The 27,945-nt window shown below is 33.4% G+C and overlaps 1 protein-coding gene across 1 annotated transcript in view; it reads left to right on the top strand.

Moving 5' to 3' along the window:
- Marf1 (meiosis regulator and mRNA stability factor 1-like protein) overlaps window positions 1-27,945 on the top strand; it is a 57,556-nt gene that overhangs the window by 17,658 nt on the left and 11,953 nt on the right. Inside the window, exons 5-15 of the mRNA XM_072539975.1 lie at window positions 4,985-5,112; window positions 5,895-6,125; window positions 6,194-6,334; window positions 7,358-7,558; window positions 7,894-8,082; window positions 8,159-8,325; window positions 15,421-15,596; window positions 22,876-23,093; window positions 23,412-23,738; window positions 24,244-24,399; window positions 27,696-27,926. Coding sequence (XP_072396076.1) covers window positions 4,985-5,112; window positions 5,895-6,125; window positions 6,194-6,334; window positions 7,358-7,558; window positions 7,894-8,082; window positions 8,159-8,325; window positions 15,421-15,596; window positions 22,876-23,093; window positions 23,412-23,738; window positions 24,244-24,399; window positions 27,696-27,926 — 2,165 coding nt within the window. The remainder of the gene's footprint in view (window positions 1-4,984; window positions 5,113-5,894; window positions 6,126-6,193; window positions 6,335-7,357; window positions 7,559-7,893; window positions 8,083-8,158; window positions 8,326-15,420; window positions 15,597-22,875; window positions 23,094-23,411; window positions 23,739-24,243; window positions 24,400-27,695; window positions 27,927-27,945) is intronic.

The raw sequence follows: 27,945 nt of genomic DNA, 5'->3' as shown, positions 1-27,945 counted from the left end.
AATGGCATTCTGAGATTTTCTCATTCACTTAATGGGAGTTACTTCGATCATATTTTGTAAGAATGAGTCTTGTGAGTTTTTGTCATCAAAGTCATGTAACGACGTAAACGACGCATTCTTGTCCATTTCCGAAAAATGTTCACAACACTTCTTGCGATAAGTACAGTGTTTTCCCACGTGATTAATATGGGCTTGGCCTTTAACTTCTTAATAACTTTAGTTTTATACAGGGCCCGATTAATAATACCTTTCTTTCTTTTCCTTTGTTTATTTTCAATAATGACACTGGTTTCACTATCACAGCTACTCATTTTTGTATAAACAATACACAATGGAACCTAATCGTAATAAAGATAATTGTCAACTGGTCTAGGAAACTAGGAAGGTCCGTAAACACTAAATCACATGTCCGGCGCGCGCAGTTTATTTCGAAAACGACACATCTCCGGATAAGTGGCCTTTTTAACACCCCACTCAAAAACCCGACGATTAGGCAGGATTTTTTTCACTAAAAATTTTCGTAAATTCTATAATTCATGCTTGACTTCTGACTGGAGTTTTTCTTCCGGGGACATTGACTGTAATGTTAGTGATTTTCTAAATAGAGTTGTATCTATTTTTAATAAAGCATTTCCTCTAGTAAACATCAGGCCAAAACATTACAAACCTTGGATTACCAAAGGCATTCGCATATCTGCGAAGAGTATGCGTTCTCCGCTATATATTAAAAAATTTAATGACAGTATCCCCATCTCTGATTATATCAATACGTACAGAAAATGCTATCTAAAACTACTCAAAGTAGCCAAACAATCCTACTTTCATAATCGCCTAACAAGCTCCAAAAGTATTTTAAAAGAAACTTGGTCAATAATAAACGATTTTCGAAATAAAACCAGTGCAGCGAATCAAACCTTTTCTTTTCCTTGCCCCGAAAATCTAAATGATTACTTTGTTAATGTGAGTAAAAATATAACCTCAACTATTTCGCCACAACAAGATCCAGTTTCCTATCTCCCTAATTCAAAAAACATTGCTGATACCTTCTTTTTAAGACCAGTTGATAAGACTGAACTCATTCGAACAATTCATAGTATAAAAAGCAAATCGTCCTGTAGTACAGATGGATTATCTATTAAAATGTTCTCAAATATTCTGCATAATGTATTGGAGGTCATGGTCTCGCTAGTAAATGATTCCCTTGAAAAATATACATTCCCCAACTGCCTAAAGACTGCCATCGTTATTCCTCTTCATAAAGGTGGAGATAAATCTGATGCCTGCAACTATAGACCTATTGCCTTGTTACCAGCACTATCAAAAATTATTGAAAGGCTCGAATTATGCCCTTTCTCCTTAAACATAATATTTTATCACAAAATCAGTTCGGCTTTTTGTCTAATAAATGTACTAGTGATGCCATGTTTTCTGTGTTACATAAGGTATATCTATCACTAAATAGTAACCTCTCCTCCGCCACCGTTTTCTGCGACTATTCCAAAGCCTTTGACTGCGTAAATCATGACATTCTATTAAAAAAATTAACTTTCTATGGAATTCGGGGTGCCTTTGAATTGGTTCAAAACTTACTTGGTAGGTAGGAAACAATTGGTTAGAATAAAAGACACCGACTCTAGTTGTAAAGACATTGAGTGTGGAGTACCGCAAGGTTCAGTATTAGGTCCCATTCTTTTTTTACTTTTCATTAATGACATCACTTACTTGACAATTAAAGGGAAAATTTTTCTATTTGCTGATGATACCAGTATTACTTGGAGCAGCTCTAATATTTCAACGCTTCATTCAATTATAACCGCTGATTTGCTTATAATCAAGGCTTGGTCAGACTCCAACTTATTTAGCTTTAACGTGGATAAGACAGTAGCATTATCTTATAAAGGAGTCATTCAACCCTTGCTTTTGAATGAGAGCCAAATCAGTATCGTTAATTCCGTGAAATTTCTAGGTATTCTTATCGACAGCGATCTTAAATGGTCCTTGCATACTGACTCCTTAAGGAAGAAACTAGCCTCAGCTTGCTTTGCAATAAGATCTGTTTCGAAGGAACTAAATTTATCTTCTGTCAAAATGGCATATTTCTCATTGTTCGAGTCCCATCTTCGATATGGGCCTCCATTTTGGAGTTCTGGTACAGCGGCCCAATTTGATACTATTTTTAAGTTGCAAAAAAGAGCAATTCGTTATCTATTTGGTCTCAAACAAACAACTCATTGCAAGACCTACTTCAAAATTCACGGAATTTTGACGCTTCCCTCTTTATTTATTTTGGAAACGGTGTGTTTGATTCGTAAGCATCTAAACATTTTTCCCGATAGACCTGATCATGGCTACTCCATTAGAAATTCGGATTGTAACGTTTATTTACCGATCCCGTCCACTCAGCTAGTAAAGAATTCTATTCTATATAGTGCAAAAAAAACTTTATAATCACCTTCCAAGAGAAATTAAATCCGCAACATCTTTCATTAAGTTTCGTAAGATGACAAAAATCTATCTCTCTGAAAGACAATATTATTCAGTTGACGAGTTTCTTAATGTATAACAAAGAAACAAAATTAATATTGTTTATAATTACATTTGGGTGTCTCAAGCAGTGGCTACAATTTGTCTCATTTGTTGTTGTCTGTACAAATTATTTAAGTGATACAATAATTTTACTAATTTAAAATTGTATTGTTCTGTTTTTTTATTATATTTGTTTTTGTTTTATACTTTTTGTACTTTCTGGGAAAAACAATTAAATTAAATTAAAGTTTTTTTTTGCATCCTTAGAAAAGTTATTAATAATTTCCAAAAAATCGACTTTTGAGGTTATTTTTGCAATAATTCTGCAAAAAAATGAACAAAAATAAATTTAGAAACTCTTATTTTAAAGGATTTTCTATGCTTTCTCAATAACATTGTGGAACTTTTCCCTATAATTTACCCTTCTTCACTTTTAGTATTTAAGATCAATAGCGATCTCTTTGTTTATATAAATTTATCAGAAGCAGATATCTGTATCAAGAAGTGACACGAAAAAGGCTTCTTTCTGCTAATTTCTTTAGTCTATTATATTTAGGAAATGTTTATACAGTGTGGAAACCACTTATGGAATGAAATTGTTTGTGTCTTTATTTTAGAAAATAATAAAAACGTTGAGATACCTTAACTTTTAAATTTAAATGTGCCCTTTTTAAACATAAATTTGAATGTACAGGGTGATTCACGCAAGTCTGGCATAGTCCATAATCTGTATTTTAAATGAAACACCCTGTATATTTTTATGTGTTTAAAAGCTCCTTAACAACCTGATCTTAACGAACTATATCATATAGGGTCTATTATGAATAATACAAGGTGGATTTTTTAAATTAAGTATAATTTTCTTCAAGACAATTAATTCATAGAATACCCGAGGTAATTGATTGGATTACATTAAAATAAATGCTCAAAATGTTCTCCACCTTGTTGTTGGCAATAACATAGTCTCCTATAAAACTCGTCCCGAACTTTGTTTAAAGCATAGAAATACAGATACAGAAATATAGAAAACTACAGAAATATTCGGTATTTCTGTAGTTATCCTTTCTTTGAGGTCCTTAATGCTAGTTGGTTGTGTTGCATATACTTTGTTCTTGACATAACCCCACAGAAAAAAATCCAAAGACGTAAGATCTGGCGACCTAGCTGGCCACTCAATAATACCCCTTCGTCCAATCCATTTATTGAAGAAGATTTCATTCAAGTAATTTCTCACCATTAAAGTATAATTGGGTGTTGTACCGTCCTGCTGGAACCAGACAGTTTCATGTGGTAGGTTCGGATATATTGGATTGGGATATAAGTTAGCCATCTGAGGAAGAACATCGTCTCTTAGCATGCTTAAATATTTTCCCGCTGTCAAATTACCATCTACAAATATAGGACCATATATAATATGATCTCCTATAATACCTGCCCAAACATTTAACTTTTGAGGATACTGAGTGTGTGTCTCACGCATCCAATGAGGATTCTCCGCTGACCAATATCTACAGTCGGTTTACTTCTCCGTTCAATGTAAGTGTTGATTCATCAGAAAAAAGAACTGTGCCAAGAGCTATTTCATTTGTGTTAATTTTATCCATCATTCTTTCGCAGAAATTCATTCTACGATCTGGATCGACTTCTGTTAGCTCCTGCACAAAAGTAAATTTATATGGATGAAGTTTTTCTTCATGGAGACCCCTTAGGACAGTTGTGTGACACATTATTTTGACGTGCAATTTGACGTAAACTTGACGTTGGATTCTCTGCGACACTTTCAAAATATCCACTTTCACCTCATCTTCAATGAAGTTCGGTTTTCTTTTTAATAGTTTGACATATCCAAGTTCTCTGAATTGTGCATAAATTTTAGACAGAGCCAAAATAAACAACACTTACACAGTGGTGTGTACAAACTTAAATGTGGCGACAGCCCAAAAACTTACATCGGTCAAACTGGTAGAAATTTAAATAAACGAATAGCAGAACATAAAAGGGCTTTCAATAATAGAACAACAGATTCTACATACGCACTTCACCTTCTATATCATAATCATTCTTTTAATGATCAATTTAAAATTCTTCACATTCAAAATAAATAAAAAACACAGATATAATTCTGAATGACCAACTTGAGACAAACAATTCTCCCCTCCTCAACTTATTTCATTAGAGACTATAAAGTGTAAACGCATGCCAAAAATAGATCACTTGAGAAAGGCAATCAGCCGAAACAGCTGTAGTGATAAGAGTTTAAAATAAATTTTGTGGAAGTTTTGACAACAAAGTTTTCAGTGTTTTATTGTTACATCTATTTTATATTTTATTTTTCATTATTTTATTTATCTTTATCTTTTCCCTTTTGTGTTTTCGCCCTTCCACCTGTTCCTACTCTTTCCTCACCCCTCTTTATCAACGACCAGGTAATACAGCTATTGTTATAATACTGTTTTAGGTCACACGATCAAATACGCAGATCAATCTTTTCATTCTTATGATATGCGTCCTCCCCCGCCCCCAGGTTTCACACCAGATTCTTACTTTAATGGGAACAGTAACAAAGATACAAGGAAGCCCCTTCAGGTAAGCTTATAGACTATACTATACAGGAAATTATTTTTTAATCGTAGGATCACTAAATTAGTTAATAATAATAATTGAATGAAAAAGACAGTAAAGATTCCATTTCACGTACAAATCGTCTATGTATCTGTTTCTACGTATTTCGCTTTAATAAAGCTCATCAGAACAGTTATTCATAGGCGTTCTCAACGTGAAAAATAGATCTTTCCTGTCTTAAGAAACAACAATAAAATGGCTTCGAAACGGACGCAATAGCGACATCTGATATTAAATCCGTAAAATAGTTTCGAAACACAATTCAGATAACTGCCTTAATCTGAGCCTTCTATAAATTGCAAGGCATAGCCAGACGTTGATAAAGATGTTAATAGAGACATGGGGAATAACGATTTCTGCTTAGTTGAGGAGACATGTCGTGGAATGCAAATTTTAGATTCCCCATGTCTCTATTAACATCTTTATCAACGTCTGGCTATGCCTTGCAATTTATAGAAGGCTCAGATTAATGCAGTTATCTGAATTGTGTTTCGAAACTATTTTACGGATTTAATAATAATTGACTTTGAATATAGGTTAGGTTAGGTTATTATTATAAGTTGAACAGTTACATGATGAAAACAAAGGCCGAGTCTGAAGCTAACGGGTTGAGACCATTATCAAATAATGAGTTCTCCTCGAAAGTTCCTGATAAAACCTGTCAAGCGAAACCTGATCATGCCCTATCATATAAATTACAACAAGAAAATAAACAAAATATGCTTAAATGTGAAAATTTTTTGTAGAATTCGAGCAACCAGCAAGTCCAGCAACTGGTCGATGCTTGCGCCTTCAGACCCATCAGGGGCGCTTCGAGTGTATCACCAATGGATGTTTGCTACGACAGTTCGTGGTGGAACAGAAGGGGTCTAGAGCGCAAGTCGTCCCAAGATCAATTATTGAATGCTGTAAGCAATCTTCCTACCCGTAGTCACAAGAATAGCGGAAGTTCAGAATATACCAGCGATGAACAGAAAGTAAGTTATCACGAAAATATTTAGTAATAACAGTTTTATATGATAAACCAAAATTACTCATTTTTCAGACGGGATATTCCAGTGAGAGTGACGTTAAGAGTTTACAATCCAACCAACCAGTAGATTTAGTAATTTCTAATTTAGACCCAACTATAGAACCAAAGGAACTCAAAAGACTGCTTACAAATATGCTCAAAGAGTATGCTATGGTAAGAATTAACTGTTATTTTATATTCACTATAAATTTTTCATGGAAGATTTTATATATGGGTATAAGCCAAGTTTAATCAAAATTATAATCTCTAAATCCTTAGAGCGTTATTCATTATTTAGGGCTCATTTGTATTCTTTAGTTCGTGGACCAGTTCCCTTCTTACATAATAATGAACAGGTTATTTTTGTTCCATTCAAAAACTTGATTTCTGGAGACCTTTTTGCACAACTTCGAAGATAAATCGATAAAAAATTAACAACATTCCATATTACAAGTATTTTTATTATTTTTATCTCCATCTTCGGAAAAACAATCATCGTTGGACGCCATGATGAATGCCAAAGACAATGAAGCCGACGTTACCTGTTGTAACAAGGCATTTAGTCAACAAACACTGTCAAAAAATCCAGTTAAAAAATCCATTTAATTCAGAAAGCATTAACTTTTATGCGACTCTGTATAAGGTTTTAAAACTACGCATTACAAATCTCCGAACAAAACATTTTAGTGTTTATCTTTAAATTACTTTGAGTAAAACGCTTCCTCTTGGAATCTCATAAGTTGCAATAAACACCTAAGGTTGTTTTTAAGACTTCCTTTCTTGATTGGTCAAAGTGATCACACGATTTAAAGTGCAGCGTAATTTCGTCAAGGGAGCGTGTAAAGTTTTCAACAAGCGTGGCTCATTCCATTTCGATACGTAGAGAGAATCAATACGTTTTGCTATTTGTGAAAAAGTCTATTAGAAATCCTTTAAATATGTTTGGCTTTATGCTTGGCTTTTCTTCTTTAAAATTCCTTGTGATGGATGTCACGTTATGTATGGATATTCTTGATATTCAGATAGATAACCAGTTGTAAGACTGTCCAACTACACATCTCTCCGACTCTGAGCAACGCGAGCTCGTTCATTTTGTGCGCCGCAAACACTCTCCATCGTTTATTGTGTACAACACTATACAAAAATGATTATTGCAACGGTTTGCAAAAGCAAACGCTATAGTAAACTTTTTTTCAGATACTAAGCTTAAATATTACAGTACAAAACGATGGTATGCCCGTAGCAAACATCAGGGTGAATGGGCAAAGAGAAGCCCAGTTTACGATCTCACAATTACATAGGCAAAAGTTAGGACACAAGAGAATAATCATATCCTACGCGCAGAGTTCGTCGCCGTATCCTGAAGAACTTAGAGCTATGGTTATAGAGCTATTACAGGTTAGTATTTGTATGATTTATATGAAAAACTAACTTGATAAGTCAAAATAGTAAGTTTTTTTGTCGTGCAATAACCAAAAACACGTTTTTTTGGTTTGAAATGCATTTTTTCACACATAAATTTTTTTAGATTTGAGTACAGTTAGCGGGAGCTAAATCTGATGGAAATGGTAGATACTGCCAAATTTTAGTTCACTAGTTTGTGCGATGGTGTTTCAGAGTGGTGTAGAGCGTGTATTTTTTTTTTGATAAAAATCATTCTGTCTTCTGTAAATCAAAATTTTCCCCAGGATTTTTTACATTCAGTTTATACAATTGATTTATTACATTTTTAGGAAGTACCTGATCAATGCATGCCCCTATTTAAATTTATAAATTTATTGGAATCACGTTATCTCTGTACCGTATCAGTATCAGAAGTTAACAAATTAAAAGACATTTGTAAGATAACAGACTGTCTAGGATCTAGGATAATATCATTAAACCAAGAAGTTAAGACATCTCCTCCTCCAAATTTATCTAGGGTAAGTTTCTTTGTCTCTCACGATGTTTTTTTTGTTACAGTTGCAGCTTTAGCAGTTTTATAATTTTCTTTTGCAGACATTTGTTCAGTACTGCACGATACATTGTCCAAATGGTGTTCAGAGCCGAGGTTGGTGTGAGTTAAGTGTAATTCAGACGCCAAATATTAAGATGTTACTAAAAGTATTCGCAAATAAGCTTCTAGTACTATTAAAATTACATTTGGGTGTGATGCATCTTCTCAGGTAAGCACATTATACAAGATAAATTAATCTTCTGATATTACTAAACTATTTATAGTAGGAATTCCATACAAGTTTGAATGTATAGCAACACTGGCGTAGAAATGTAAAATTTTACATCAGGAGCTTAACATTATTTATCTCAAGTTAGCTTAGACAAGTGAGTCTTTAAATACTTACATAGATACTGACTGAACGACAATGGCCCAAGCCAAAAGAAAAAAAAAGTACTTACATTGTTTTTGGTTTTTTTTTTCAAAAATAAATGTCGAGACCAAAGTTTTTCAAATTGTCGAAAAGTTATACTACTACTGGAGTCCAGACGAGTAGGGACGCGACACCACGAGTTTTTTGTGCCCTTTTTCATTCGTTAATTTCTGTTCAATCACAAATTAACCCCTTAATTTGTAATCTCACATTATTCTTAACTTCTTAATATATTATAGTTTCACCGTGTATAAGTGACATTGTGAAATTGATATCGAGTAATATTTTAATAATTAGTTCATTTACCTACAACTAAATAAATTGCCGAATAATATATTTTCTAATTGAACTTCCTAAGTGTCGCAATTAAGGCGTAGATTAAATTGTAGGGTAAGCAAAGTTTGTTGGTATGGTATGATAGGAAGCAATAACCTCTGTGCTGAGGTATGAATTATTTGTGAGATTATAAATTGGGGATTTGAGCTCATGTGAGCGCAGTCTACTACAGTCAATCATAAGTAGTTACCTAACGAACATCATATTGTGTAATTACCAGTAGCTGTCAATAAATCAACACTTTTACTCCACAACTTCAACCATTTATTATACCTATCATCGTCGATCGACAAGAAGCGGACAAAGGGGCATTTACAAACCGATTCGAACCTCATATCCAAGTTCGAAAACTTTCCAATTTCACCAATAAGGTTTCTTTCTGTATCTGTATTTTACATTTTGGTAGTCATGTTGACAGGAGTGCAAACGTCTCTTTAACTCAATTTTTGTTTTGATATAATTATCTACAGCTTTTTCTATCATTTTTAAAGCGAATGATGTGTGAAAATAAAGGTAACTCTCCACATTTCTGGTATATATCCCAGTTCTGCTTCGTAAGTCTCTCAAAGATGAATGTATCTGCATTTGGAGCCGAATGATGGGTTCTAATCGATGAAGCTTCTGCGAAAAAAAAAACGTTAAATTTTATGTCTCATATATATGTACTCCTAATGGTACACGACACAAATCCATGTCAACACATTAAGAAAAAGATCTCAATTTTGAACAATTCTTGTAAGTGGTAGATTCTCGTCTTGACTTACCTGTAATCGGACTAAGAAGATTCCATCTCCTCCTGAGGATTTGTATGGCTGGAAAGTACTCGACCTCTTTTATTCCCGCACTAGATTTCTTCCCTAGTGCATTTCTTGAAAGAGCGTCACTCTTTCCTCTTCACTCGCTTAATTTGTCTGTAATTCTGCCAGTGTTCATTACATTTGGTTCTATTAAATAATTTTTGTGTTCCGCATTCGAGTTTCAATCGATGGTTGTTCCACCAAGTTACATAACTGCTTTTTTGCTAGTTTGAACAGCGCAACTTTAGAGTATTAAATGTTATATTTATTTCGTTTATTATTATAAACGAAATACGTATTGTTAATACATTTTTCGCTTACAAAGAACAATACAAATACAATTTTGAAAACAGAAGAGGGAAAAGATCTGTGATAGACTATATTCTGTCGAATACACGTTACACTCCTCTTAAATCTCGTATGTAAGAGCACTAACATCAGCAGAAATAGGAAGTGATCATAAATTGGTATTGTGCAAAATCCGAATGAAAACATTTATGTGATAAAAAGAACACCAAAATACACCACAAAGATAAAAGTCGAAAGCTTACAGGATGACTCCACAAGATAACTATTCCAAAAAAGAATAACCGAAAAAAGCAGAAACACATATATCACAGAAAGTGATGGAGTCGAAGAAAGCTGGGCAAAAATTAAGTCCAATATCTTAGCCTCGGCGAAGAAAGTTCTTGCTGAAAGAAATATAAATAAAAATAAATCGTTCCCGAGGCGAAGAACTTCATGGTTTTGTACAGAAGTGAAGTAAAAATGTAAAGAAAAAAAAAGTTATCTGAAATACATGTCAACCAAAACACAAGAGGCATACCATAATTACAAGACAATTAGAAACGAAACACAGTCACTTGTAAGAAAAATAAAAAGTGATCACTGGGAAGTGATCTGACTAGAAAAGGATACGTGGATTGACTACCTAAAAAAGCTCTATGCAGAGGAAGAACAAACGACGTTAGAACCGGAAACGCCGGAAATTACCACAAATGAAAAACTTAATATAAATGTACAGGAAGTTCGGAAAATACTTGAAAAGCTGAAGAACAGAAAAGCAGCAGGTAAAGACGGGATACCAAACGAATTACTGAAATATTGTGGAGAAGCAATGACAGAACAATTAACAGCATTGGTTAATAAAATTATAAAACAGTAGAATACCGGAAGAATGGAGAACGAGCGAATTAATTCTACTATTCAGAAAAGGAGATAAAAAACGAGCAGGAAACTACGGAGGTATAAACTTGTTAAATACTACCCTAAAACTTACAATTAAAGTTTTACAAGTGCTAATAAATCAGAGGATAAGTTTAGCAGATGAACAGCAGGGTTTTTGTAGTGGAAGATCGTGTACAGATGCAATATTCGTTATAAAGCAAATTACTGAGAAATCACTGGAGTATAATAGACCAGCATTTATGTGTCTAATTGACCTAAAGAAAGCGTTTGACAGAGTGAGACTCAAAGACGTAATCCATCTTCTGTATAATAGAGAAGTTCCCCTAAATATTATTAAAACTATCGAAAACTTCTACCAAAACAACAGAATGGAAGTCAGAATAGATGGACAACTTACAGAACCTATAGAAATAGGCAGCGGAATAAGACAAGGGGATTCATTGAGCTCCATGCTCTTCAATTTAATCATGGATCAAAAGCGTTAACAAAGGAAGAGGATACAGAATGGGAAACAAAGAAATAAAAATAATCTGTTACGCAGACGACGCAATATTGATAGCCCAAGATGAAGATAGTCTGCAAAGACTGGTCCACAGATTTAACATAAGAGCAAAAGAATTTAATATGTGAGAGAGTTAGAGATCAAGTACAAAAAGGAAATAGACTGGCAGGATGCCTCAGTATGATGAAACAGACACAATCAAGAATTTATAAAGCCAGTGTAAGACCAATAATGACATATGCCTCAGAAACAAGACCCGACACAGCCACAACGCAAAGGCTACTGGAAACGGCAAAGATGAGAGTACTGAGAAGAATTACAGGAAATATGCTGAGAGATCGAAAGAAAAGTGAAGACATTAGAAGAAAATGTAACTTACAGCGTATAAATGAATGAACAAAGAATAGAAAAAAAGAATGGAATAACCACATAGGCAGAATTGCTTATAAAGGAAGGAAGGAAGAAGTAGAAGAAGAACTTTCGAGTACATCGAGTATTATGTCAGTAATATTTTGCTCCAGCCCAAATGATGCCTAGCTTGTCTGTTAGACTGGAAGTTTTGTAAGTTCCCTCTCAGAGTTGTTTTACGGTTTTCCCGGCCTGTTTTCTTTGGGTCGTTTTGACAGGACAGGATCGATTAGCAAGATTGTTTCTGGTAACTTATCTTCTATACGTTTGTTTCTAAAATAGAATATACTTTTTTTCTTCTTATCTATTATTTTTAGTATCCTACATTCATCCATGTTTCCATTTACAACAATTCATCATCATGGTCATGGTGCTGCAGCCCAGATCTTAAAAGGCCTCGACCTTCTCAAACTTTCTGCGCCATTCTGCTATGTCCCTTGCTTGGATTTTCCAGGTGGCAACACCGATCTGGTCAGTATGCTGCGTTGCTCCGTGTATCCACCTCAGCTTTGGTCTACCACATCTTCTCATTCCCACCGGTTGCGCTGTTAAAATCTTTTTTTATCAAATTCGATTCCGGTGATGGTTTCGCTTGATTATAATGGTAATATCTTTTCCACGAAACTTATGCTTGTAGATATTCTAGAGTTTAAAGTTATATCTACGCCTCTATATTGCGCTTCGAATGCTACTGTTCCTTATACCGCTCCGAATATCTTGCGGATACTAAAACAATTTTTAATTGAAGGCTATTAATTGGCAACATCGCACTTAACAAATCACTTAACGATAACTTAGCAACGAAATCATATTCCACTTATCAATTTTACAGAGGCGTACCAAAAACAATTTTAAGTATTTATTTAAACACATAAGTAATTACGTAAAAATGAAATCTAAGACCGATATAATTATTAAATTATCATATGTACTTTGACAGGTATCTTATAGTTGTCTAACAAAATAAAGTAAAATTTGATTGTTATTATGGAGTACTTAATACAGTACTTCAAAAAACAGAAACCTTTGCACTTAGTTTTCATTAGACTAAATCTGAAATTTTAACATACGATCTTGTCGTTACACTTCATTCTATATTTATAGAATTGCTGTCTGCTGTAAACGTGATATTTGTTTATTTTTAAATTGATTTGAATGGATTTAATTATTTGACGGTCAAATATTTGATCAAACTAGTTTGACTAAACCAAAAAAAAATGACAGTACATGACGTCACATGCTAAGTTTGATCAAATCCTCTAAAAATAGAGGATTTTCTATTTTTCAAGGTCAGTTTGATCAAACTTTAATTTTGGTCGAAAAATATTTAAAAACAAATGACAATCAACAGTTAGTTATAACGTGATAAAATTCATTTTCCTTTTTTTCTTTGATTGACAGTGTGTGCTTTATTTGTCTTCCTATTTTGTTATAAAATAAAAATAAAAATTTAAAATATCTGGAAGCTAGGAACAAATTTCTACATAATTGATTTATATCGAGAAAAAAAGCTGTTTATATAATGGGAATCATCCAGATTATTATGAAAGATCCTTTCAGCCTTTTTATTTTTATTGCGGATAAGAAAAATTTGAATCGTAAATAAAGTGCAAGCAAAATAAATAAGCAAAAAAGACAATTAATTTCATTGACATACGTCAATTTGGTCAAATTTTATTGATCGTGTGACAGGCAGATTTTTAAAATTTGAACAAATTGTAATTATGACGTCATTACGTCAGTTTGCTCAAAGTAGTTTGATCAAATATTTGACAGTGTGACACGGACTTTATAGTTGTCTAACAAATTAAAATAAAATTTTATTCTTATTATAGAGTACGTAATACAGAACTTCAATAAACAGAAAACTTTGGAAAATACTTATTTTTTCATTAGACTATACAATCTGTAATTTTAACATACGATCTCGTCATTACACTTCATTCTATAATATTTATAAAATTGCTGTGTACTGTAAACGTTATATGTACTTATTGTATTATTGTGCTGTAAACGTTATACTTATTGTATTATTGTGCTGTAAACGTTATACTTATTCGTTTTTTTTAACTTGATTTGTTTATTTGTTTTATATTCCATATAAATTAAAATGAAGTAAGCTAAACTATTATCATGTGAATGCGTGTATATAGTAGTGCATTTGTTTATTTGAGTAAATTTTTGAAATATGAAATGAAGATGGCACTAACTACTAAAGAGTTAATAGCTTTATTAGAAGAAGACTCAGATTGTGAAAAAGCTGACTCACTTAATGTGAGTTATTTGCCGCCGGAATTAGATGAAGTTTCCGATGTAGAAGACATTGATAATAATCAATAAAATCGGATATTGCAGGTACATATGAAATACAAGTGATTGACGATTCTGATTATGATATTCCTCTGAACCACAGATAAAACGTCCAAAGATAAAACCACGCAAAAATAGTAAATCCAAATTTGTCTTAAGTTACTATTATCAACAACAGATACTCCTTCGTACTCAGTAGTAATTCTACATCAGTCTGATTGATATTTAGTTAGACAATATAAAAGCCAACCATGGAGGCAAGTCATATATTGAAGTTTTTTCACTCTTTTTTGATAAACAAGTAATTGAAAGCATTCTATATTTTACAAATACGATTTTGAAATGAATGACATAGATTTAAAAAATTTATTGGCATATGTATATTATCTGGTTTACACTCTGCTTCAAGTTGATATATATTGGTCGAAGGATGAGGATAAAGAAGTGCACATTATAAGAGAAAGCATGAGCCGACATAGATTTATATTTATAATTTATAATAGTGAAGAAACCGCTACATTAGTGTCAAACTTAGTACATGGACATCAATCTAAATTTGCTTTATCAGGATGAAACCAGATTCGACAATATTGGCCACATTACAAAAACAGACGATAGTGCAAGAATGTCGGATCTGCAATGTAAAAGGTGTAGTGTGCATCTACACCCTGAATGTTTTGAACATTTTCACCTTAAAATTTAATTAACATTTAAGATACAATATGTTCCTTCATTAAAAATTGTACTGTTTTTCCTTGAAAATGAGAAAAAAAAATTTGGTTGTAAATTAGTCTTAATTTATGTGTTTTTAATCCAATCTAATAAATTAATTGTTGAATTTCTCTTTATTGTATCGCCCTAATGGGTTAATACTATAAAAAAATAAACTTACCACCACAAAGTTACTTACCTTAGTACTTAAAGTTAATAATAAAGTCTATTTAATAAATATATTCCCAAGAAATAGAACACACTACGCCTATGCACATATTAAATGTGGAACGAATAAACTAAAATATCATATTTCTCTCATTCCCATTCTTTCTAAGAACGTAAATATATATAGACGAGCGAAATGTTGATAAGTTTACCGATGTTTCAAACTATTCAATGAACTTGTCTAACTATACGCTCGTGAATCGCACCAATTTATATTGTTACGGGGGCAAATTTTATGAGACTAACTTATATAAAAATGACCCAGGTAAGAAGTTACTTCTGAGATTTCGCATGGTTGTCATTAGCTCTTAGTTCAATTTGTAGATTAGTCACCTTTAATTGAAAATTGTTGGACTTTAGTACCTTTTTTTTTTAAACAATTTATTAACCAACGCAAATTCTCGGTTACAGCTTTCAGGCATGCTACGAACAAGAGTTCCATGAGCCGTTGCCAGTATACGATGGAGGTGTGCCGTTGGAGCATCTCGTTACCTGTGTACCAAATATAGAAATAAAACTCGTAGGACCAAATAAAAATATTAAGATTATTAGATATCTTGACTCTACGACCGAAGAAACCGATGAAGGTAAGTAAACTACGAGGATGGTGAGTGCGAATATAGCCGGGTATGGAAATTTAACTATTAACCGTGTATCTGACAAACTGTTTCAAAATCTATAAAAATATATCGGTACCTCGGAGGTAAAGGACACTATGTCCATTTTCTTACGTTTTCAGGAGAGCAGTTTTAACATTTTTTAAATTTGTAATCAGTAATTACTCAAATGTTTCTTATATTTAACCAAGTTTAATATATTATTATTGTGGTGTGTATAATTGTTTTTCCTTCCATGAAGTGTTATATACCTGAAGTTTACCGTTCATTATTTAAATTTTTTTTAAAAATGTGTAGTTGGACATAGTGTTGTATACCTCTAACAACTTTTTTAAATAATGTGGAATTGCATGTTAAGGTCTTTACGAAATAAACAATACAAACACATTAAACAGCCTATACTATTATTTTATTAGAGGTAAATATTATAATGTTATAATAATTAAGTGAAATTATAGACAAGTTTCAAAATTTTTAAAGATGCTCCATATCATCTTCATCTTCTTGTGGGTAATCGTTTGTGGCTACATCGCTATGTGTTAAATTTTGATAAAACGCATGACAAACTGACAGAACAAAAGGCAGTAGTGCAATTAAGTCATTGTACTTTTGTTTTGTGATTGGTAATGGGATTACTGAGACTTGATTTAATTGGACTGGAAACGTTACTTGCTGTCTTCGATACCTCATGAAGTCCACTTCATAAATATTTTGATTATTGAAATCGGTCTTATAAAAGAACTTTCCAATGTGTTCTTGTTGGACTTGTAGGAAAACACATGTTGACAGTAGAACAGGGTCTTTATTAACATTTTTTTTTTCTATTTACAAAAGGAGGATTAGATGATAATTTCTTATCTAACAGCGTTTTGAAGTTTTTGAAATCTGCAAGTTCCGTATTGTGCACTGTGTATTTACCTGATGTTTGCCTAACTAGTTGTTACCAGTCCCATGGTGTTAAAATGGCCAAATTGGAGAGTTTCTTTCTTTTTCTTTCGGTTAAAGCATGAACAGTGTCTGCTTCCATATATGTGTGCCCTTTCAGTAAAAACTTTTGAGTGATCGTCTTTATTTGCAGTATCCAAAAATAGCACATTATAATACATATATTTTTATTTTGTCCATAGCAGTTATCGGTCCAAAGAGTGATGTCCTCTACTTGACTACCTGGAATTGTATTGTTAGCCCATTTCAAAATTGACGAGGCAATTTCATTTGCACCTCGGGCCCCTTTCGATTCGTCCCACATTATACATTGTACAGAAGAATCACTGGCATCATGTAATGTAAAATTTAATGTCCAAAGCTTCCTTTTGTAGAAACTAATACAATTGTTTGTTAGTGGTGAAGGCAAACATTTTTGCAAATCACCAGATAGTACTTTGTATTTTGGTGACTCTTTAGCTATTATAAAGTCCAATTGTTTTAAGTTATACCGAGTTTTAGATTCAATTAGGTGAGCATCATAATCAGCCTGTATACTGTTAGTTCATCTGCACTAAGATTATTTTTTAATTGAGCGGTGAATGTACTGCATGTATCGCAAATGTCCCTTTCGGGCGGTTTAAACGACAACTTGAAGTCTTTATTAAAAATATCTGCGTACAACCACTTTTTTGCTCTGAGCTTTGGATCTACATGTCTTTCATTGCATTCATCAATGTACAGTTGATATATCTTTTCTATTGTAAGTTCTGTGCCCAGATAATCTTTTTTACTCCTTTATCTGGAATAATGACTGTCGTATTTTGGGAATTATTTAATATGTTGATATATACTATTTATGGTTTCGGTAGGAGTTTTATTGGTTGGCGTGTGTCTACCTCTTTGATCAGTTTTTAATAAACCTCCTGGCTCAATTTTTTTCAACATATTTACTACTACTAAATTAGATATACAAAGTGTGTTTAAAAACATAACCTTGCACACCTTCAATATCTGATTGTTCACTGTAAAATGGTAGTGTAGTATGTTATTTTTAGATTTGGTAGAATTGGGATCTTTTTTTCTTGATCGAAGAGTAGGTTGGATGTCGATACATGAGAAGATAAATTGCTTTTTAAGATCTGAAACGTTGGTCTCAGTCCAGTATGAGTTGAAAATTTTTTGTCTTTCGTATTCTGGCAATCTTTCAGAGCATTTCATGCGACACATGCAAGGAGGCTTTAACATTTTTGCAGGCACGTCTTTGCCTCTTTTACTGAGATACTCTTTCCCACCAGCTATTTTTCGTTTGCGAAGATTACAGGCCCAATTTTGTTCATTTACTACACGTTTTTTACCTTTTTGTTTGCACTTAGTTGTTTTTTGTACCTTTCTTTTAACACTTTTCTCTTATTCTAAAATAACTTCATTATGTTCATTCAAATTGTCTGCATCACTGCTTAGGGATAAATCGTCGTGAAGAAGATTTTTTTACTGCCCCACTTATCGTAAGAGTAATAATAGCTTTCTCTTTTACCTTTGTTTTCGCTGGTTTACTTATACGATTCATATCATTGTCGTCCGATTCTGAGCTTTCACCACTTGGAGGCTCATAGATTTTATTAATATCCGAATTTTCATCTCCAAACAAATTATCATTTTCGTTCACTTCTTTCTTATAACGAATATATTATATCAAACCAGCTAAAAGAAGGACTTGAATCGTGTTTTATTATAATTTATGAAAATATTTTAATTCAAAAATAATGTTAAAAATAAAAAATTTAGACATGACTTTAAATTATTATGTTTAATTTCAAATCGAGAGCTATCATTCGTTTCTCGTAAAGTGTAGCACAAAACTGTATTGAGTTGTGGCATACTAAAATAAATAAAACACAGTGGAAAAATTAAAAATTTAATTTGAAATTAATACAAAATGAATAACTTTTACAGTGAACAAGTGTGGAATTTAAATATATGTATTATAATTCGAAACTGCTGAAATAATATATTTTGTCATATCTCCATTATTAAAAAATTCTTCAAACATTTTGGACATTAACTCAACCGTCTCCCTGGTTATTAAATTTATTAGATACCGTTTTTTGTTGTTAATAATAAAAATAATATTTATCTAAACACATTTTTGAACGTTATTTTTTTTATTTAGATTTAGTGCAATTCCGTTATCTGTGATGGCAACAATGAATTGTTTCACGAACCATTGTCTCCAGTCTGAACCAGAGATATGTAAGAGAGGCTCTCTTATATATCTCTGGTCTGAACACTGGTTTACATTGGGGAAAAAAAGTGTACCATTTTTATATTACGGGAAGTGTACAAGGGTACATAACACTATGTCCGGATGGTAAATGACGGTGCACACATATAGTAGAGGTAAACAACACCAAGTCCACATGGTGTTGTTTACCTCTGACTGGAAGTGGACTTGGTGTTTATTAAAAAGTCGGTAACTTGCCGTAAAATTGTCTCTGTGCATAGTATGGTTTACCTATGTGTAGAGCCAGAAAAGTTATATTCAAAAGTGCAATAATCTAAATTTCGATAAAAATGGACACAGTGTCCGTTACCTCCGGGGTACACACATTTATTGTCAGTCCATTTAGTAACAATAATTTCCTTTTCGGTGTCAGACTTATACATATATGATCCTCTGCCACGTTTCGACATTACCTTGTCGCTTTTCATTATACCTCCCTTGATTCTGTTTTGCCTAATTGTTCCTAAAATATAAATAAAAAACTCCAGACCGGAAAACCAGTGTCGCAAAAAATTAGTGAATTTGAGGGATCAGAAATGGTCTTCCTCAAACTTATAACAACGCGAGCACCTACACCAAAAGAAATTTCTTCTTCAGTAAGCGCGTTTAGAGTATTGTACAACTTTAAAAAATGTGAAAGTTCCTTGGTATGCAATAAAATCGGCAATGTAGTAAGACAATAGCTCGAACAAACATTTTATATCCCCATTTATGAGGCTTATTTTGAGTATATTACCTGAGATTCCCTGAACGAGTACCCTTATATGCAATCATAGTTTCGTCTATGGAATACTGATTTTCAAATTGATGTTTCTGGCAATTAAATCTGACTACATCCAAAAATGGTCTGATTTTGATATACCGATCTGTAGTTTCATTTGTTACTTGGCTATTGCCATTGCAGCGTATAAATCTTCTGAGAATTTGAAATTGTTTTAGCGGTATATTATCCGCAATGTGGGATATTCTAGAGAATGTCGCCCAATAGTTCTCTACTATGGTAAATTTATTACTCCCATCAATAATAAAATGGATAAGAAATCTGTTAATTCACGGGGCGAAGTGTTGATGGATTTTACTCTTGCCTGTGTACTGTACAAATTAGACTGGTACACGATATTTTCAATAACGTCGAATGAAAACAACCTGGTAAAGTACTCTAAGTCAGAAATGGAAGTAGTTGTAATATCATCTTATGTCTCCAATTGAAATGGGTAGAATCTCTTTTTGCTTTTTTTCTTCGTACAACTTCTTCTTCGTTTACTCTTTTCGCATCAGCTTCTCTATCTGCATACAGTGTGTAAAAGCCAAATGGAATAAATTCATTATTTAGGTTACTGTACATATTTATAAAAAATCCCGAAACACGTCAAATTTAAATTATAACTTGACATTCTTTAAAGTGAAAATGCAACCCCTACCTTCAACCCCCTTAGAATGACAGGTACAACTCCCACTTTTTAAAATAGGAAGTATAGGCTTGTGATATATCGTTTGAAAGGACTTTTCATTCTCCATTCAAAAATGTTGTCGCTTTCAAGTTTATTAAGATTAATTAAGATAAAATAAATTAAAATCATGTGGTTACCGAAATTCGCTACAATACAATCAAAAACTAAAATGTAATGCAAAACGTAATAAAATGTAGAACACGAAAAAGAACTATGAATGTTAATGAGGTAGATGTTCAAAATGTTCACCGCGAACGTCTTGGCAACATCCTAATCTCAAATAAAACTGTCTTCTAACATTATTTAACATAACAGGCGTGATCGACCTAATCGCAAGCGTTATTCGTTCTTTTAACTCATTTAAATCTGAATCAAAACTAACTCCAGTTTTGTACACATGGCTCTTCACATATCCCCATAAAAAGAAATCTAATAATGTAAGATCAGGTGATCGCGCTGGCCATTCAATCGATCCTCACCTCCCTATCCACCGATTGGGAAATATTGTATCGAGGTACTGCCGGACATTAAGTTGGTAATGTGGTCATGCTCCATCCTGCTGAAACCATATCGTATTCGCTGGAACTTGAGGGTTTCCTGGATATAAATTTGCCAACGTTGGAATGACATCATTTTGAAGTAGTGCCAAATAATTGTTGTCATTCACTCAATGAAAAAGGGACCAATGATATTGTTTCCTACAATCCCTGCCCAAACATTAACCTTTTGAGGGTATTGAGTGTGTTCTTCTCTCATCCAGTGAGGATTTTCCGTGGCCCAGTAGCGGCAATTTTGCCGATTAGCATGACCGTTAAGTGAAAAAGTACACTCATCAGAAAACATAACGTCGTCTAATTGGATAATATTGTTATCCAACATGTCTATCATTTGCTCACAAAAAAAAGTTCTCCTATCAAAATCGTCTTCCATGAGCTCCTGAGTAGGTATCATCTTATAGGGATGCAATTTATTTTCTTTTAATATGTTTACTATCGATATATGGCTAGCATTGAATGTAGTGGATGCCTGTCTAATCGATATATGTGGATTTTCCTGAAACTCAAGCAACACATCTCATCACTCAGTGCATTGGAAGCTGCTTTTTTTATCTGCCTTACATGACCAAACTCGCGAAACTGCTTCTCTATTTTACTTATTGTTCCTTGGGATATAGGCGGTAAATTAGGAAATTTCTCATGAAATAGGCGAGTTACTTCCTGTTATGTTCGGGTGTTATCTCCGTAACCAATCATTTGTAAAACTGTTATTTTATGCATTTCTGTTAATCTAACCATTTTTCAGAATTGAATTGAACGAACTTTTTACTTAAATTAAAATACTGACAACTTAAATAAAACAATTTACTAATGCGTGTTAAAATAACGTTGCCACGGAAATTCTTTAAAGTTTTTTAATGGTTACCATCTAAAAACCACATTGCTATGGTTTTTGTTCACTTTCTCATTATCAAGACCTAAACGGGAAATAAGTTTTGAGTATATTTTAGCGAATTTCGGTAACCACATGATTTTAATTTATTTTATCTTAATTAATCTTAATAAACTTGAAAGCGACAACGTTTTTGAATGGAAAATGAAAAGACCTTTCAAGCGATATATCACAAGCCTATACTTCCTATTTTAAAAATTGGGGGTTGTACCTGTCATTCTAAGGGGGTTGAAGGTAGGGGTTGCATTTTCACGTTAAAGAATGTCAAGCTATAATTTAAATTTGACGTGTTTCGGGATTTTTTATAAATATGTACAGTAACCTAAATAATGAATTTATTCCATTTGGCTTTTACACACTGTATATTTCTTGTATAACCATATTGTTTGTACCTGTTTCATCATCACCATGCACCAGAGTTTTCGCAAATATTTTCGTGTTGCAAATGATTTTCTTCCGAATCAGATAAATCGGAAATATCTGAAATATTTGGATCTACCGGAATTATTACAAGCGTTTTTTACTTCCCAAAAATTGGATTGGCTTAAAATCTTTAATAAAAAATGATTTTATTTTTGTAAAATCTGCAACAAAAAAATTTGCTATAAACTGGCAATGTTGCTTTTTAACTACATAGCTTTTTGAATTCAAATTTTACCGTTATATAAGTCTTTTATCACTGTAAATATTTAAAAAACTAAAGTAATGAACCTTTATATTCAATATAAAGCCAGAATATTGTACAAAAATGGTTTTTACTTACTTTTATGATGCAATATTTATTCACTTTCAAGCAGCATCTACGCACACTTTTCGGCCATATTGAACTAAAATTTCTCAAACTTTGTAACAGATGGTGCTGCCAGCCGTAACACTAATAAAAGACGTTGTAATTTAAAGGCAACCAATCGAGATAGGGCATGTAAAGCACTATGCTATTGAAATTATCGTTCAAAGTTGATGTAGCCAAAAAGCTACAGGACCAGATACAGGGTTAAATAGAAAGAAATTTTCATGTCCGTTGGATCGGTACTAGCCCTAAGCGTCACCGTCATTTAGAAATAATAAGCGACCCTTTATAAAGACATTGAAGTCGTCAGAAGTAATTTTTTGACATAATTATACACAATATTTTTTATAGATTCAGTACTTAAATCTGTCCCACCTCCGCTTGCACCAAATATAAGTCTATTGTGCCGCGAACTAATAGATCTTTTGAAAACCCAAGAACGATGCCAGTTACTCATGAGCAAATTCATTCCGGCATACCATCACCATTTCGGAAGACAGTGTAGAGTTGCTGATTATGGATATACCAAATTGTTGGATCTTTTCGAGTCGATTCCACATGTTATACAGGTAAGTAGGTTATTTGTTATCACTGCAATTCGCCCGTTTTATAATAAAGGCTGAATTGACGATTGCGCTGATTCTAGTTGCCTAAGAGATTCACAGAAATAGTTTCGACCTTCACCAAAAGATACCCATTCACATAATTCAAAAAGTATATTAAACAAAACATGACAAATGCCACTTCCATCTGAACGCTGGAATTGAACGCTGCGCTAATGTTCGATAAGCAGGGAGCCAGCATAACAATACATTTCCAAATCCAGTATATTTATATTTTTTATTAGTCGCCTACAGTTTGTGATTCATTTTTTAACTATTTTCTAGATACTCGGCGATGGCACCAGACGCGCCATAACGCTTTCGCACTCGGCTCAGGTGCGTCGTTTCACCTCTGATCTCCTGCGCGTCCTCAAGGTCCAACCTGCCAAACAAATATCCCTGACTGACTTTCCATTGGCGTACGAAAAAGTGATCAACAAACCATTTAACGCATTCGAATACGGACTGTGCACCTTTGAAGATTTACTACAAGAAATTTCTGAGAATACGGTAGTTGTCAGTCAGAATGAAAACGGGGAGTTCGTTATAGCTGTGCCCAAGAGAGAACAAACGGCCGAGGAGATCATGAGAACCAAACAGTTCGCTGCAGAGGTAAGTTGGTGTATTTTATATATTTTATTTGTTATTCAAGTTTTAGATTATGGTTTTTCAATATTTTCTATTCAAAACAAATAAATTAATACCTGTTGGTAATAAGTGACCTCTCTTGACTTCTCTTTTAATTTAAAGAGCTTCACTAATCTTTCTAAACGAGTATTACTCTTGCAGATTTGGACTGATGCTGTTTTGTAAGTACAAAACGAAACGTTTCCGGTAATATATGGGATAGTAACATCTAGCTTTGTTTCTTTTCTCCTGTTATCTGACTGAGACCTTCAACATTTACAGTGTGAAAGGTTTCTAACCCTTTCCATTGTTTTTTCATGTCCAGTGCTGGACATAGGCCTCCCCTAAACTCCTCCATTCTTTGTGATTGTGTTCTCTTTGTTGCCAATATATACTTAAAGAAATTTATTATCTATATCTTATCTATATATGAATTTTATATTAGCAACGAAGATGATTAAGCGTTATTGATATCGTTTTATTTCTTCAGGTGATCGATTTGCTTCGACATTCTCCTTATTATATGATGTATTTCAACAAATTCGTCCCAGCATACCACCACCACTTCGGACATCAATGTAAAGTATCAAACTATGGTTTTACCAAATTGATAGAACTCTTCGAAGCCATACCAGACATAGTGAAGGCAAGTATCAAATAAACAATACAACAAAAACAATAAAACATTGAAAACTTTTGTTAAGGCTTAAGGCCTTTGTTTTGGATGTGAAGAATCTGAAATTCCAGCATACTGAGCAAACTGTTCCACCTGGTGCGGCAGTCAAGAATCAAACTTAATTCCTTGCCTTTCTCTTCCTTGACATATTTTTGTAAGAACATGTCGTCTTTGGTAGGTGATTTTTTAAACGTTTTAACAACTTTTCGTATTTTCATGAGTAGATCGCTGTAACGGGGAATCAATTCAACAAGACTCGCCGATGTTGGTTCGATTGTTACTGCCAATTATTCAATTATTTCTGTCTCCATATCTTCATTTTCGTCTTCATATTCATCAGTGTCGTCTATTGCTGCTTGTTCTACTTCTCTTTGAGGTTTGTTTTTATACAGCACGTCTACTACAGCCAAATGAATTCCACGTGCAAGGCATTACCTTGCCAACTTTCACCATAACGGATATGCCGTCGGTTGTGATACGAATGGTGTCGGATTCCATTACCAAAAATTTTCAACAGTTCTGCCACTAATTCAATGCAGTGTTCGGCAGTGCACGAGCGGTGAATTCTTATCAAACCTAGATTAAAATGTTCTGCTTTTTGCAAATTGAGATTTATGTATCTGTGATTTTTTTGGCAACTCATCGAAGCTCAACTAAAATCTTTGTCCTTTTTGTTTTAAATTAGTAAATTCTTTTATAAGATTTGCTTGGACTTTCTCTGCATACCTGTAAATTATCGCTCTTATAGTGTTCGGAGGAGTTGGTAATTGGAATCCACTTTTTGCGAATAACCGTCTCAAGTTCGAGTGTGGTACAAAATGAACTCAAGCTAAAACCATCTTTGCAAACCATCCTAGTAATCATATCTTCCATAGAATTTTCTCTTTCAAAGTAGGAATCAATAGTCTTCTTCGACTTTTTGCTCGGAACTACTTCCTAATTATCTATATTTTTTGACGAGGTTGCTTTGGGGGTATTGGGAGCTGGTATAATTAATCTCGGGAGTAACTGGAGCAGCATTAAATCTGAAAAGAAAAAAAAACTCTGTGAAATAAGGTGTAGGTATAACTCGTCCAGATAAAGAAACAAACTGTAAATGGCAACAGCTATCTGAACGAGAGCTTGAATGAGAAAACAAGAACGCCTGATATATGTGTGAGCCTTAGTCTTAGTGTGAGTGAAAAAGCATGACCACCGGCAATAGACTGTTACTTTATCTGGAAGAGTTATATTTGTTGAATGTTTTGATTAAAAAAAAAACTAAAAATTAAGGGGTTACATAGGTCGTGAGGGTATAGAAAACCGACTTTTTAAAAAAATTATATCTCAAAAATTTTATTTGTAATTAAGACATATAAAAGTAAAGTACTTAAAGTACTCTGAAAAAAGAATTTCAGCCAAAAATATTCATTTTTGTTAATTTCACAGTAATTTTTCGCCAACAGCCTTTTTCTTGAGGTGGACATGATATCTAGGTCTAGCTTCATCTGAAATCAAAAAATTAAAAATTTTCTTGTAGTTTGTACTTCTGGCTAGTGAATAAACGAAGGAATTTTCATTGGGGCAAGTCGTTTTTGTTTTATACAAAAAAAAAACTGTGAAAATGGTCAAATTTGAAAAAATGAGTAAAAATTGGGGTCGAAAATGTGTTTTTAAACTTTGTAGAACCTTTAAATTTCGTTTTTTCTCTAATTGCTTCGTGTATTCACTAGCCAGAGCTATAAACTACAAGAAAATTTTTGACTTTTTGATTTCAGATGAAGCTAGACCTAGATATCATGTCCGCAAGAAAAAAAGCTGTTGGCGAAAAATTGCTGTGAAATGGGTAAAAATAAATATTTTTGTAAAATATCGCACTCGCACTGTGATAAGATCGGTGTTGATAGTTAAGAAGGAAGTGTTTACTATTGACTGGCGGTCCTTATTCAGTTAACTTACATAAATCATCAAGTGATGTTTTAATTATAAATTATGCTAAATTATTAGATATTTAGTCAAATTACTTACCATTCAGTTTCCAAACAACACACACGGCAGTACAGCAGATTGAGAGAGGTACTTATTAGTCAATGGGTAGGCGTACGCGGTGCAGTCGAGAGAGAGGACGACGCGATATTGCAGTTCAATCGCAATTGTGTCACGTCCTACCTGCTAGCGCAATAGAATGGCAAGTTGCCGACTCACGGCTTTGAATAAAGAGGCTAATGAAGACATGAAGTTACTTATTTCGAATTTGACACGTTTGCGGATCAGCGCTGCATGATTTGCTGGATCCAGCATATAAAAAAACGCTGGATCCAGCTGGATTGCTGGATGCTGGATCCAGCAATTGCAATCTCTAATTCTGCTATACGTTTGTTAAAAGTTCTACCAATTTGACTGATGTAAGTTTTTGGGCAGTCGGCACATTTAAGTTTGTATACACCACTGTGCTGTTGCACGCATTTGCACGTTGTTGTTTGTTCTAAAAGCTGGTGTTTGTCCTTTCTTCTTTATGTGTTTGGCTATTTTTGTTGATATCCTGCCTGATTTTATCTCTGGTGGTGAAAATATTAATTTCAGGGTTTTCTTCATTTTCACCAAAACTCTCTATTTAAACCACCAGGGATTACATATACAGGCAAGATGTCAACAAAAATAGCCAAACACATAAAGAAGAAAGGACTAACACCAGCTTTTAGAACAAACAACAACGTGCAAATGCGTGCAACAGCACAGTGGTGTATACAAACTTAAATGTGCCGACTGCCCAAAAACTTACATCGGTCAAACTGGTAAAACTTTTAAAAAACGTATAGCAGAACATAAAAGAGCTTTCAATAATAGAAAAACAGATTCTACCTACGCACTTCACCTTCTAGACCAGATTCATTCTTTTAATGACGAATTTCAAATTCTTCACATCCAAAATAAAAGCTTTAAGTTATCTTTATTAGATAGAATCTGTGGAAATCAACAAATTAAAAAATACAAACATAATTCTGAATGACACACTTGAAACAAACAGTTCTCCCCTCCTTAACTTATTCAGTTAAAGACTATAAAGTGTAAACACATACCAAAAATAGATCACTAGAGAAAGTCACTCTGCCGAAACAGCAGTAGTGATACTAATTTATAATAAATTTTGCGGAAGTTTTGTAAACAAAAGTTTTCAGTGTTTTATTGTTATATAAAATGAATTTCCATCAAATAACCGTCAAATCAATGACATATTTATTTATGATCAAACGTATTATATACGTATTATATATTGTTTCGTTTAGATCGAAGAATTACCCGACGGAGAAAGAACTGTCAGTTTAACATTACCCCAGGCTCTGAAAGTATTAGGATTTCAAATTGTACAATTAATCAAATCGTTACCGCAGACGTCCCTGCTTCTAAATGATCTGCCTAAAGTATACCTAGCGGAATATGGTTATCCTTTAAAGCCACAGTTCTTTGAATGTATATCAGTGTCGGAGGTGTTAACGAAAATTTCAGATTATGTTCAGGTAAGTTCGTGTAATATTT

This window comes from Diabrotica undecimpunctata, chromosome 8, assembly GCF_040954645.1.
Source record: "Diabrotica undecimpunctata isolate CICGRU chromosome 8, icDiaUnde3, whole genome shotgun sequence".
In the NCBI taxonomy this organism is placed as follows: domain Eukaryota; kingdom Metazoa; phylum Arthropoda; class Insecta; order Coleoptera; family Chrysomelidae; genus Diabrotica; species Diabrotica undecimpunctata.
Note: the sequence above shows the minus strand (reverse complement) of the source record. Positions and strands in the feature narration are given on the sequence as shown.